We start from the raw sequence: 13670 nt of genomic DNA, 5'->3' as shown, positions 1-13670 counted from the left end.
ACTGGTTTGAAGAACACTGTGGAGAGTTCGAGTGAATGGTTTGGCCACCCAAATCACCCGACATGGCTCCCATCGAACATTTGTGGGACGTAATCGAGAAGCCAGTTCGTGCATAAAATCCTGCACAGACAACATTTTCGCAATTATGGACGGCTATAGAGAAAGCGTATTTCTGCAGGGAACTTCTAACGACTTACTGAGTTTACGCCACGTCGGTTGGTGCACTACATCGGGCAAAACGAGGTCCGACAATATGGTAGGGGGTATCTAATGACTTTTGTCACCTTAAAGTATTGCATGAAGTGTGTTTATATTACAACAACACAGCTGGTGTGAATTATCGTGTTTCTCGATTATCCGTGAGTACTTCCGAGATTTTTGAAAAAAAAAAAAATAGAAAACTAGGCATGAAGCGTTCCGTTGTAACCAGAAGGAATATTTTCGTTTATAATCCGCTTTTGTGCAAGGGAGACAAAGTGTTGTCTGCCTGAATACGATGCGGGTTCCACATCGCGCTCTGATAATCGAGAAATCGCTGCCTGTATACAGAGGGTTGAGGTGCAGTGCAGATATAGCGATCAACCTTAATATGCACCCATTTCAGTGCGTTAGCTACCCCGCAAACAGATCACGTAATTTACTGTCTGATATTTTCTGCACAGTCATAAATGCACGCCTAAGTGGACTATGTCTGTCAGTAGAGACTAAGCATTTAGCGTCCACTCTTGTCCATCTTCTGGAGTACAGCTGCGAGGTGTGGGATCTACATTTCATAGGACTGAAGGAGGAAATCGAAAAAGTTCAAAGACGGGCAGCTCGTTTTGTATAATGACGAAATACAGGAAAGAATGCCACGGGTATGATACGTGAATTGGGTTCAAATAATTGAAAAAAGCCGTTTTTTGTTAATGCAGGATCTCATTATAAAATTTCAGTCACAAGTTTTCTCTCCGAATGCGAAAATATTTTGATGGTGGCCATCTACAGAGGCTGAACTGATCTTTGTAATAAAATAAGAAAAATCACAGCACGCACGGCAAGATTTAAGTGTTAATTTTTCGCGCGTGCTGTTCGAGAGCGAAACGATAGAGAAATAGCTTGAAGGTAGTTCGATCAACCCTCTGAAAGGCACTTAGCTGTGAACTGCAGAGTAGTCATGCAGCATGCAGACGTATGTGTAGGGAACAACCTCCATAGTACCTGAGGGAGCTGTAGAGGGTAAAAATTGTGGGCAGAGACAGTGAATGGAATATCCAATAAGTAACTGAAAATGTTGGGTGCAAGTGCTTGTTCGAAGTGAAGACGAGATGAAGATGAGAGGAATTCGTGGCGTACCGAATCAGATAAATCATAAGACTGATGACCTAAAACAAAGTCATACGAAACAATGCGTGGACACCAGTCTTCTGCTCAAGAAGTTGTTAAATCCTTTTGAACAACATATTTTTGGTGTATCAGTATCAGGGAGGGAAAAAGGTTACCACAGTTGATTCTACCACTTGGAAAGTGTATAAATTTCATTGGTGAATATTTTGAGATACAATGAGACCATTTATGCCACAGAAATGTTTTTTATTTTCATTTTTTTTAGATGGGCGTAAATGGGGGCTCGTTAGCGCGGACTTACGCATTCCAAGTTCAATAACCAGTTATTATACGAGGGGCTTTCCATAAGTAACGCAACATGTTTTTTCCTTGATCAATTTCAGTTGAAAAAATTGGGAATTTGTTGGGGATATTTCCACTTCAGCTTCTATAATTCACGAATTTCCGTTAGGAGTAGCCTTCAAAATGGCGTCTGTAATGGAGCTGCGTTCCAAGCAGAGAGCTGTCATGGAGTTTCTTTTGGCGGAAAGCCAGAGCATAGCAGATACTCATAGGCGCTTGCAGAACATGGAGAGAGATGACAGTGAACAAAAGCACGGTGAATCATTGGGCGAGACGTCTGTCATCATCGCAGCAAGATCGCGCAAAAGCTGTACGATCTCCCGCGTGTCGGGCGGCCGCACACAGCTGTGACTTCTGCAATGGCTGAAACTGAAGAACGGCTTCGGGATGTTCGTCGCTACAAAAGTGCAAACGAACATATCCTTCGCCATGGCAACACAGGGCATCACACAAGTCAGCGCACCCGAGAGAAGCCCACAAACATCACTGGACTGCCAGATTGAAACTGTGTGCCGGACCGAGACTCGAACTCGGGACTTTACCTTTCGCGGGCAAGTGCTCTACCATCTGAGCTACCGAAGCACGACTCACGACCCGTCCTCACAGCTTTACTTCTGCCAGTATCTCGTCTCCTACCGTCCAAACTCGCAGGAGAGCTTCTGTAAAGTTTGGAAGGTAGGAGACGAGATACTGGCAGGAGTAAAGCTGTGAGGACCGGGCATGAGTCGTGCTTCCGTAGCTCAGATGGTAGAGCACTTGCCCGCGAAAGGCAAAGGTCCCGAGTTCGAGTATCGATCCGGCACACAGATTTAATCTGGCAGGAAGTTTCATATCAGCGCACACTCCGCTGTAGAGTGAAAATCTCACCGTTGGATTGTTCCTCCTCATTCACCATACAGCACGGATCTCACACCTTCCGATTTCCACCTGTTCGGCCTAATGAAGGATGTGCTTCACTGGAAGCAGTGCGAGGATAATGGGAAAGTGATGCAAGAAGGTTGGTTGGTTGTTTCGGGGAAGGAGACCAGACAGCGAGGTCATCGGTCTCATCGGATTAGGGAAGGACGGGGAAGGAAGTCGGCAGTGCCCTTTGAAAGGAACCATCCCGGCATTTGCCTGGAGCGATTTAGGGAAATCACGGAAAACCTAAATCAGGATGGGAAGACGCGGGATTGAACCGTCGTCCTCCCGAATGCGAGTCCAGTGTCTAACCACTGCGCCACCTCGCTCGGTGTGATACAAGAAGACGTTGGCTGCGATGACGTCCAGTTATGTGGTACCGTGCAAGCAAACAGGCCCTCCCAATAAGGTGGCTTAAGGTCGTCGTATTGAACGGAGATTATGATGAAAAATAGAATTTTGTTGCCAAAAAAGTGTGGAATAATATGGTGTATTGGAATCCTGAATAAAACTAACCTACTTTCAGAAAAAAAATGTGTTGCGTTATATATTGAAAGGCCCTGGCAGTGGTTAGGTTGAAATGAGTGTGGAGCGGATACCTCGTGGGCGTCGCCGACGCTGCTGGTCTTCTTGGAGAGCTGCGAGGTGCTCTTGCGGTGCTCGAGGCGGCCGCGCTGCGGCTGCTTGGGGGCGCAGCAGCAGCAGCGGCAGCGCGAGCCCGGCTGGCAGCAGACCGCGTCCAGGCACAGCAGCGAGCGGCAGAAGCGCCGGCACCGACCGCGACACCCGCCGTCGACCCCGCCGGCCGCCGGCCTTCCGGCGGCGCGACCCTCTGCACACGCAACAGCTGGCGCTGTACAGCACCAGGGGTGCCACGTACTCACAAGGGAACCTCCCATCGCACCCCCCTCAGATTTAGTTATAAGTTGGCACAGTGGATAGGCCTTGAAAAACTGAACACAGATCGATCGCGAAAACAGGAAGAAGTTGTGTGCAACTATGAAAAAAATAAGTAAAATATACAAACTTAGTAATCCATGCCAAGATAGGCAACATCAAGGACACCCGGAGTTTAGGAGCGCCGTGGTCCCGTGGTTAGCGTGAGCAACTACGGAACGAGAGGTCCTATGTTCAAGTGAAAAGTTTAATTTTTTATTTTCAGTTTATGTGACAAACTCTTATGTTTTCATCACTTTTTTGGGAGTGATTATCACATCCACAAGAAAACCTAAGTCGGGCAAGGTAGAAGAATCTTTTTACCCATTCGCCAAGTGTGCAAGTTAGATGGTCGACAACATGTGACGCACATGCCGTCACCAGTGTCGTATATAATATATCATACGTGTTTTCCTGTGGAGGAATCGTTTGACCTATGACCTTGCGATCAAATGTTTTCGGTTCCCATTGGAGAGGCACGTACTTTCGTCTACTAATCGCACGGTTTTGCGGTGCGGTCGCAAAACACAGACACAAAACTTATTACAGTGAACAGGGACGTCATTGAACGAACGGACAGATCAAAACTTTGCGAAAATAAAGTAAGTAAAATTTTCAGTTGAGGTAAGACTTGAACCAAGGACCTCTCGTTCCGCAGCTACTCACGCTACCACGGGACCACGGCGCTCTTCAGCTCACGTTGTCCTTGATGTTGCCTATCTTGTGCATGGACTACTCAGTTTGTATATTTTGCTTATTTTTTTCATAGTTCCACACAACTTCTTCCTGTTTTCTCGATTGATCTATGTTCAGTTTTTCAAGGCCTATCCACTGTGCCAACTTAAAGCTAAATCTGAGGGGGGTGCGATAGGGAGGTTCCCTTGTGAGTAGTCCATGCGCAAGATAGGCAACATCGAGAATAGTGTGAGCTCAGGAGCGCCGTGGTCCCGTGGTTAGCGTGAGCAACTGCTGAACGAGAGGACGTTGGGATGGCCACTGAGGCACTAGAGAACGGAAATGCGTTCCCAGGGCACTACAGTTCCCAGAAACGTTTGCGATAAGACCCAGCTGTTCCACACTTCGGCGGCGAATGCAATTTCCTCCTTTGAAGGCGACTGCCGTTAAGCCACTGGAAGTCTCTACGTGCACTACTCACCATTAAAATTGCTACACTACGCGAAATTTAACCGACGTGAAGAAAATGCTGTGATATGCAAATGATTAGCTTTTCAGAGCATTCTCACATAGTTGGCGCCGGTGGCGACACCTACAACGTCCTGACATGACGAAAGTTTCCAACCGATTTCTCACACAGAAACACCAGTTGACCGGCGTTGCCTGGTGACACGTTGTTGTGATGCCTCGTGTAAGGAGGAGAAGTGCGAAACATCACGTTTCCGACTTTGATAAAAGTCGGATTGTAGCCTTTCGCGATTGCGGTTTAAGGTAACGCGACATTGCTGCTCGCGTCGTTCGAGATCCAATGACTGTTAGCAGAATATGGAATCGGTGGGTTCACCGACGGTGATCGGAACGCCGTGCTGGATCCCAACGGCTTCGTTTCACTAGCAGTCGAGATGACAGGCATCTTATCCGCATGGCTGTAACGGTTCGTGCAGCCACGTCTCGATCCCTGAGTCAACAGATGGGGACGTTTGCAAGGCAACCACCATCTGCACGAACAGTTCGACGCCGTTCGCAGCAGAATGGACTATCAGCTCGGAGACCATGGCTGCGGTTACTCTTGACGCTGCATCACAGACCAGAACGCATGCGATGGTGTACTCAACGACGAACCTGGGTGCACGAATAGCAAAACGTCATTTTTTCGGATGAATCCAGGTTCTGTTTACAGCATCATGATGGTCGCATCCGTGCTTGGCGACATCGCGGTGAACGCACATTGGAAGCGTGCATTCGTCATCGCCATACTGGCGTATCACCCGGCGTGATGGTATGGGGTGCCATTGGTTACACCTCTCGGTCACCTCTTGTTCGCATTGACGGCACTTTGAACAGTGGACGTTACATTTCAGATGTGTTACGACCCGTGGCTCTATCCTTCATTCGATCCCTGCGAAACCCTACATTTCAGCAGGATAATGCATGACCGCATGTTGCAGGTCTTGTGGGGGCCTTTCTGGATACAGAAAATGTTCGACTGCTGCCCTGGAGAGCACATTCTCCAGATCTCTCACAAACTGAAAACGTCTGGTCAATGGTGGCCGAGCAACTGGCTCGTCACAATACGCCAGTCACTACTCTTGATGATCTGTGGTATCGTGTTGAAGCTGCATGGGCAGCTGTACCCGTACACGCCATCCGAGCTCTGTTGGACTCAATGCCCAGGCGCATCAAGGCCGTTATTACGGCCAGAGGTGGTTGTTCTGGGTACTGATTTCTCAGGATCTATGCACCCAAATTGCGTGTAAATGTATTCATATGTCAGTTGTAGTGTAATATATTTGTCCCCTGAATACCCGTTTATCATCTGCATTTCTTCTTAGTGTAGCAATTTTAATGGCCAGTAGTGTATATTTGTTTGACTTCACCTCCCTATAACCAGATCCGAAAACAGGCCCGCCATGGTGCTGCTCGGCCACTGAGAAAATTCGTTGCCTTTCCCTCCGAATCTTCTTATCCAGTCAACTGAGTCTTTATCGCCACCATGATTAGGAGAGAAGGGCTCGATCAATGAGTAGAACTTGACTAGCAGCCGATACCAAGCTCTTGCATGTTAAGATGCGTACTACTAGGAAAAATCGGAAAGCAACGTACAATAATTGCATCTGGAATGTTTAAGTTTCACAACCATATAGTTTGAAGTTTGCGCTATAGAGGATATTTTGTTTTCATGTGCAGCTCTAGCGAGAGAATTTTGACCTACGAAACAAACATGGGGCACATGCTACTGCAGTCAACTTGCGAAGAGCAGCGTAGTGTGGTTGGATATTTATGGGCCAAAGGACGTAAACGGAGCGAATTTCACAGGGACATGCGTGGCGAGCATGAGGACGACTGCAAGGATCATGGCCGTGTCTCCAGCTGATGTGCATTCTACCAAGAGGGCCGTATACCTAAGTGATTCGCCACGCTCCGGGCGGCCGGTAACAGCTGCAACCCCGCAGAACGTCGGAGCCATCGACTGCAGCAATTTCGAACGGCCGGCGTGGGCAGCTGCGAACCTTATTGCATCAGTTCAACATTTCCTACTGCGTGGTGTACGATACTGTTCATGACACACTGAAATTTCGCAGTTTATGCTCGCTGTGTGCCCAATAACCTGACAGAAAACCACAAGGGCCAGCGAATGATGACCACCTTGGATCACTTGGCGTGTTCCGCCGCAGAAGGACATCACTTTCTGAAAGAAAGTGATGAGTCGTGGGCGTACCACTACACGCCTGAACCAAGCAGGCCTCTACGCAGTGGAAAAATGTTGATTCCCTAGCACGAAAAAAAATTCTAAGCAACTCTTTCAGCTAGGAAAGTGATTGTAACAGTGTTCTGGGATATGCATGGTGTGTTTTGGTGTATTTGGCTGAACACAGGACCACTGTGAATGCTCCAGCCTCTAACTTTGGTTAAGTTGCGTCTTGTCCTACGTGAGGAACGCCACAACGTTAACGATGACGATGTCAAACCTCTTCATGACAATGCTCGCCCCTATGTTGCTGCTCCTGTTCGTGAGAAAATCTCCAAATCTGGGTGGAAGCTGCTCTAGCATCCACCATACAGTTCAGCCCTTGCATCGTCGACCTTTCATCTGTTTGGTCTCATAAAGAAATTCCTGGCCGACGAACGCTTTGCGATAAACGCGGAAGTGAAATCAGCAGTCCGCAAGCAAACGAACTTCTATGAACAGTGATAATGAAACTGGCACCACGATGGGAGAAATGAGTTGAGAACCTTGGTGACTACGTAGAAAAATTCTTACCTATTAAAATTTTTGGTAACAAAGTTATTGTGCGTTACTTTCCGATCTTCCCTAGTATAAGCCAAAACTGGAACATTTCTGCAGGCTTCCCCTGTATTCGCGTAAATAAAGATAATTTCTCGTCAGTCACTGTGGCAGTGGCTGGGTGTTCTCCAAGTTGGGAGTTAGTTTTAGGGGGTGGATAATTTCTGGCACATTTATTGGAGAAGCCGTCTGTAACATTCGTGATCCAGAGGGCGTCGGTGGCAGCCATTTTCTGCCCCCACCTTTTCTGTCTTTATCTGGGACTGACTGGCGCGGTCCGGTGCCCGTCTGCGGAGTTTGGAGTAAGTGTTGCATATCGCTTAGCGCTGTTCACTTTCTGAACAATTCACTATTTGCGGAATTTGCTACGCAACTTGTGTTGCTTTATTAATTGTATTGTTTAGTGGATCATAGGCTTTTTTTATTTTTCAGAATGTTCAAATGTGTGTGAATTCCTAAGTGACCAAGCTGCTGAGGTCATCGGTTCCTAGCCTTACACACTACTTAAATTAACTTATGCTATGAACGATACACACACCCATGCCCGAGGGAGGACTCGAACCTCCGGCGGGAGGGGCCGCGCAGTCCGCGACACGACGCCTCAAACCACGCGGCCACTCCGCGCGGCCGTTTACTTTTCATTTGCGAGCTGCACAGATCAGAAAAGCTTGTAGCATTTCCTAAGCAGTCTTCCACGTAGATGCGGTACCTCCCCACAGTGTTGGCGGGACATTCATGGTTAAACTGAACTTCTAGAGAGCCTGTGTTTCAGTACATTGGGTGACTTTGTGCTCGTCGAGTTGAAGCAATTTCTCAGTCAACATTACAAAATTTTATGTTTATTTCATTGCTAACTTATTCTCTGTCGTTTTGATATGGCATGTGTGGAGATCTTAGGGTAAATAAACGACTTATTAAACTCAAAATTGATTTGAATCTCAGAATCAAGCTTTTGCTACAATTAGTCCTAGTTTGGCAACCCTCTAAAAACAAATATAATACCTGGATTTCCAATTTGCTTATCTTACTGTGACAGTGTTCCATTGGAAAGCAAGTACCAAACCGTTTTGTTTTAATACTAAATTTGAGAGTATTTTGATCTGTGGTCGTGACTTACGATTTACGAGCATTTCACGGAGTTCGCCACAAATGCGGTAGAGGCACGTTGGAGAAAAAAAGTGAGACTGACAGCACAGATACCACTCATGTCGACCTCAATCCAGGATAATCATAAAAGGAATAGTTCAACCTTACAATTTCCTATCAGTGTGAAGACCTTTCTGAATCTGAAGAACACCTAACAAACAGCTTGACTCAGCTTTATTTATGTCTTAAGACATTACGACTTAGACCTAATGTTTCCAAAAGAGAAGTATGTCTTTTCCACCTCTCTTATCGTCTTACATCGGCAAAAATCAGTCCACGGTTTGCTCTCTTCCCACAGTGAAATACAGGATAAGCCAAAATTGTTTGGCATCGTATTAGACGTGGCGCTGAGATACCATAAATACCTTTTCATCACAACTAAGAAGGTAGAAACAAGAGTCAACTGGGAGAGGAAGCTGACAAGTAATACATGGGGAGGAAATACATCAGTTCTTCGAGGAGCATCTCTTGCGCTGCCATACCCTGCAGCAGAATGTTGTGCACCAGCGCTCATGAGAAGAGTCGCGATATTTATCTGAAAGCAGCGATGAGAACCATTAATGGCACCGTCAAGTCTACAGCTACATGCTGGCTACTAATACTTTCGGACACTAGTCCAGTTCACTTTCGTCGAAAAGTGGCTATTTACGACCTTTGTCAGCAAGTGTCTAAAAATGAATCACTCCCGTTTCACACAGATTTATTCTCACTGCCTGAGAAATGCCTCAAATCAAGACCAACTATGAAAAGAAAGTCCAAATGTGCTCGACTGGGTTCAACTGGGACGCTGAATGGAAAATTGAGTGGTAAGCCACGAAAACCAGGAACCGCGATCTTATTGACAACACAAATGTTCAAGTTCTAGGCTTTCATCATCCTAGGATGATGCGGATACAGCTAAATAAATTCAGGACTGGAGAAGGTACGGTATGTGCAAATACAGTATGCACAAGTGAGGCTTTTGCACTGTGTACATGTGACTGCGACTGATCGTAAACGAGTGTCCTAACAAAAGTTTCCCTGGATTTAGTCTTCTGATATTGTGTACTTGGGCCGTTGAATGTTTATGTAGTGCAAATAGTCGCATCTGTGTACCTTTCGGTTAAATATGTATAGCAATTTTGTTTTTGTTAAGGACATTGATGCAGAAAATAATAATAAGCACAAGGGGGAGGGCATGTACAAAATAATGTGGTTAGGCGCAGAAACGAATTACCGTCTTGAGCGCTGGGCGAGTCCATTCCTTTGTTCCTAAGGCGTGGCCGCCTCAGTCGTATGCCGCCTGCTGAGCTTTACCCTATTATCATTGGTGAATAGTTCATATTTTTTGTTCCTTGGACCTATGAAGCCACTGCACTTGCGTTGCTTCACGAATTTCAGTGATAGTCTTCTCAGTGTGTGACCACGTAAGACGTGGTAAAACTACCAGCGTTTCGGCTACAGGCGCAGGCAACTTTCATCAGGGTCTCCCACGCCCGGGTTCCCGGGTTCGATTCCCGGCGGGGTCAGGGATTTTCTCTGCCTCGTGATGGCTGGGTGTTGTGTGCTGTCCTTAGGTTAGTTAGGTTTAAGTAGTTCTAAGTTCTCGGGGACTGATGACCGTAGCAGTTAAGTCCCATAGTGCTCAGAGCCATTTGAACCATTTTTTCATCAGGGTCACCCTGATGATGGCTAGATTAGATTAGATTAGTTTTTCGTTCCATAGATCCGTGCTGAGGAGATCCTCGTGGATGTGGAACATGTCAATTTTTTTTAAGCTGAAATAACAATACTAATAGTATGAGTATATACAATACATAATTTTTTTAAGCCTGGTATAGTACGCAAAACGTCGATATCACACGAAGACTTGGATATACACGTAGAAAAATCTTACTGAAATGGGCTATGCCCATGAAAGGCTAGTCTCATATTTCAAGAGGTTTGACAATTTCTGCACCATTATGAATGTTGCAGATACGCAGTTCCATCGCGCATTGTTCGGCTACACTGTCTATATAGGCGAATAACAACTTCAATAGTCACTGCAGTGGCCGTAGTCTAGTTATTAGGAATAAAATTGTCCTTAGTGGCGTCCTGTCTCTAGCACAGAAAAGTAGACGTTTTCTCCGATTGTTCCAAGCTGTCTCAGGAAGGCAGGCTATGTGATACTGTTGTCGATCCGTTTGTCGGATGTGGACGTTAAGCTCGGTGTTATTGCAGAGGAGTAGGCTATGTACTGGCACTGAGTTCTATTGTGTCCCATCTCTCCATCAAATAGCACAAACCTGACATCACGCAGTACACGCTACAGAATCGCCTACACTCAACAGAAACACTTAAGGAACAAAACGCTCAGCCGGCCGCGGTGGTCTTGCGGTTCTAGGCGCTGCAAAAAAATGGTTCAAATGGTTCTGAGCACTATGGGACTTAACATCTATGGTCGTCAGTCCCCTAGAACTTAGAACTACTTAAACCTAACGAACGTAAGGACATCACACAACACCCAGTCATCACGAGGCAGAGAAAATCCCTGACCCCGCCGGGAATCGAACCCGGGAACCCGGGCGCGGGAAGCGAGAACGCTACCGCACGACCACGAGCTGCGGACTAGGCGCCGCAGTCCGGAACCGTGGGACTGCTACGGTCGCAGGTTCGAATCCTGCCTCGGGCATGGATGTGTGTGATGTCCTTAGGTTAGTTAGGTTTAAGTAGTTCTAAGTTCTAGGGGACTGATGACCTAAGATGTTAAGTCCCATAATGCTCAGAGTCATATGAACCAAAACGCTCACCGCAAGGAAAAGTGCATTTTGCGCAGAGAAAGCAAATACCTAGGTGTCTACAAACTACCAAGCCATACGATTCATTCTTCGACTATTATATTTAGGAGACGAATTTGTCCTATCAGAATACTAGCTTCAGTGGAACTTGTGATTATCCGACTGCTGCCTCGTAATCACCAGTGAAGCGGCCACTGACAACAGTAAAACACTAGGCACTATACAACAAAAATGACTTCGTCATCCACTTAGCACAAAAGAACATTGCGAAGAAACACTATATCTAGGTGATATCCACTCCGAAGTTCCCAATTCTAATAACTGGTGCATTGAGACTGACAAGAGCACTGAATTTTAGAACCCAGCAAAGTCAACAGACACACTTAGGAAACACAACTTGGGCTAAACGTTAGGAACAGAAGAATTTCATGGACCACGATTTTATACCCCGAAAGGTTTACCGGCAGCAATGTCATATGGTCGAGAAAGCCTTCATTCTATTGTCATGTGGGGCATTACCTAGTGATATCATTTTGATCATTTTTCAAATAATAAGTGAGACAATAGCGCTTTCCTGTTATATTCCTTAACCTAAGTCGCCGTAACCTAGGCAGGTTCCAAACGTTTCCTGTGTGTGCTAATCCGAGTGTCGTGTGTGAAAGAATAGAACTGAATAAGAAAATTAAAAGCCTGTCAGTTTGCTTTGCTACTTAAATATTAATTAAATGTAGTTATTAGACACGCATCATATTGTTAACTGCTTGTCTTGCATAGCAATCAGAGGCACTGTTCACTGTGAGTGAGAGAAGCTTAAATAGCAATTATACGCAATATTTCTGAACATCATTATCCTTGAGTGTATTGGCTTGGTTCAAAGTTCATTGTCAGTAATGTGTTGCAATTCTCGTAACCAAGCATACGATTAGTTTCCATTCAACTTTACTTTCAAAACTGATAAGAAATCGTATTACAAACTATTTCATTAAATTTCAATTAATTTGTGCTTTCTCAAAAACTGCTAGTATCGAGTAATCAGTAGCGTGAGATTACGCAAGTTTCGTCGTTACAATAGTGAGCTTCAGTTCCACTAAATTCAGTGTCGTGTATTTCAAAGCACCTTCCAAGTTATTTCGTTTAACTGCATTATATTATCCGGAGATATTTATGCAATATTCATTCTTATTTTTTGCTTGTAGTTTTAACCACTTGTATGAATGCCTTCTGCTGCCTCGTGATTATTTCAGTATTAGTTCAAACATCTACTTTTCAGGTCATTACTAATTTAGCGAACAGTAATTGACCTACCGGGCTGGCAACCGTAATTATTAATAATCTTAAACTGTTTCAGTTGTTATTGTCCGCTCCCGGTAACTGTGTGGTCAGCGCGACAGAATGTCAATCCGAAGGGCTCGGGTTCGATTCCCGGCTGGGTAGGAGATTTTCTCCGCTTAGATACTGGGTGTTGTGTTCTCCTAATCATCATCATTTCATCCCCATCGACGCGCAAGTCGCCGAGGTGGCGTCAAATCGAAAGACTTGCAGCCGGGGAACGGTCTACCCGACGGGAGGGCCTAGTAACACGACATATACATTTTTACTTGAGTGATTGTGGCCTAGTCGATTCTTGTGGTACCCCGTTTCTTTTAGTAGATCCACATCTACATCTGCATACTCCAGAATCCACCATACGATGCGTGGCGGAAGGTACCTCGTACCACAACTAGCATTTTCTCTCCCTGTTCCACTCCCAAACAGAACGAGGGAAAAAATGACTGCCTATATGCCTCTGTACGATCCCTAATTTCTCTTATCTTATCTTTGTGGTCTTTCCGTGAAATGTAAGTTGGCGGCAGTAAACTTGTACTACAGTCAGCCCCAAATGCTGGTTCTCTAAATTTCCTCAGTAGCGATTCACGAAAAGAACGGCTCCTTTCCTCTAGAGACTCCCACCCGAGTTACTGAAGCATTTCCGTAATACTCGCGTGATGATCAAACCTACCAATAACAAATATAGCAGCCGGCCTCTGAATTGCTTCTATGTCCTCCCTCAATCCGCCCTGATAGGGATCCCAAACGCTCGAGCAGTACTCAAGAATAGGTCGTATTAATGTTTTATAAGCGGTCTCCTTTACAGATGAACCACAATTCTACCAATCAACCGAAGACGACTATCCGCCTTCCCCACAGCTGCCATTACATGCTTGTCCCACTTCATATCGCTCTGCAATGTTGTTGTTGTTGTGGTCTTCAGTCCTGAGACTGGTTTGATGCAGCTTTCCATGCTACTCTATCCTGTGCAA

The 13670-nt window shown here is 45.7% G+C and overlaps 1 protein-coding gene across 1 annotated transcript in view; it reads right to left on the bottom strand.

Annotated features, from left to right (window-relative positions):
* Positions 1 to 13670, bottom strand: part of LOC126191419 (protein stum) — a 536846-nt gene that overhangs the window by 73955 nt on the left and 449221 nt on the right. Inside the window, exon 4 of the mRNA XM_049932291.1 lies at positions 3168 to 3400. Coding sequence (XP_049788248.1) covers positions 3168 to 3400 — 233 coding nt within the window. The remainder of the gene's footprint in view (positions 1 to 3167; positions 3401 to 13670) is intronic.

This window comes from Schistocerca cancellata, chromosome 6 (genome assembly GCF_023864275.1).
Source record: "Schistocerca cancellata isolate TAMUIC-IGC-003103 chromosome 6, iqSchCanc2.1, whole genome shotgun sequence".
In the NCBI taxonomy this organism is placed as follows: Eukaryota; Metazoa; Arthropoda; class Insecta; order Orthoptera; family Acrididae; genus Schistocerca; species Schistocerca cancellata.
Note: the sequence above shows the minus strand (reverse complement) of the source record. Positions and strands in the feature narration are given on the sequence as shown.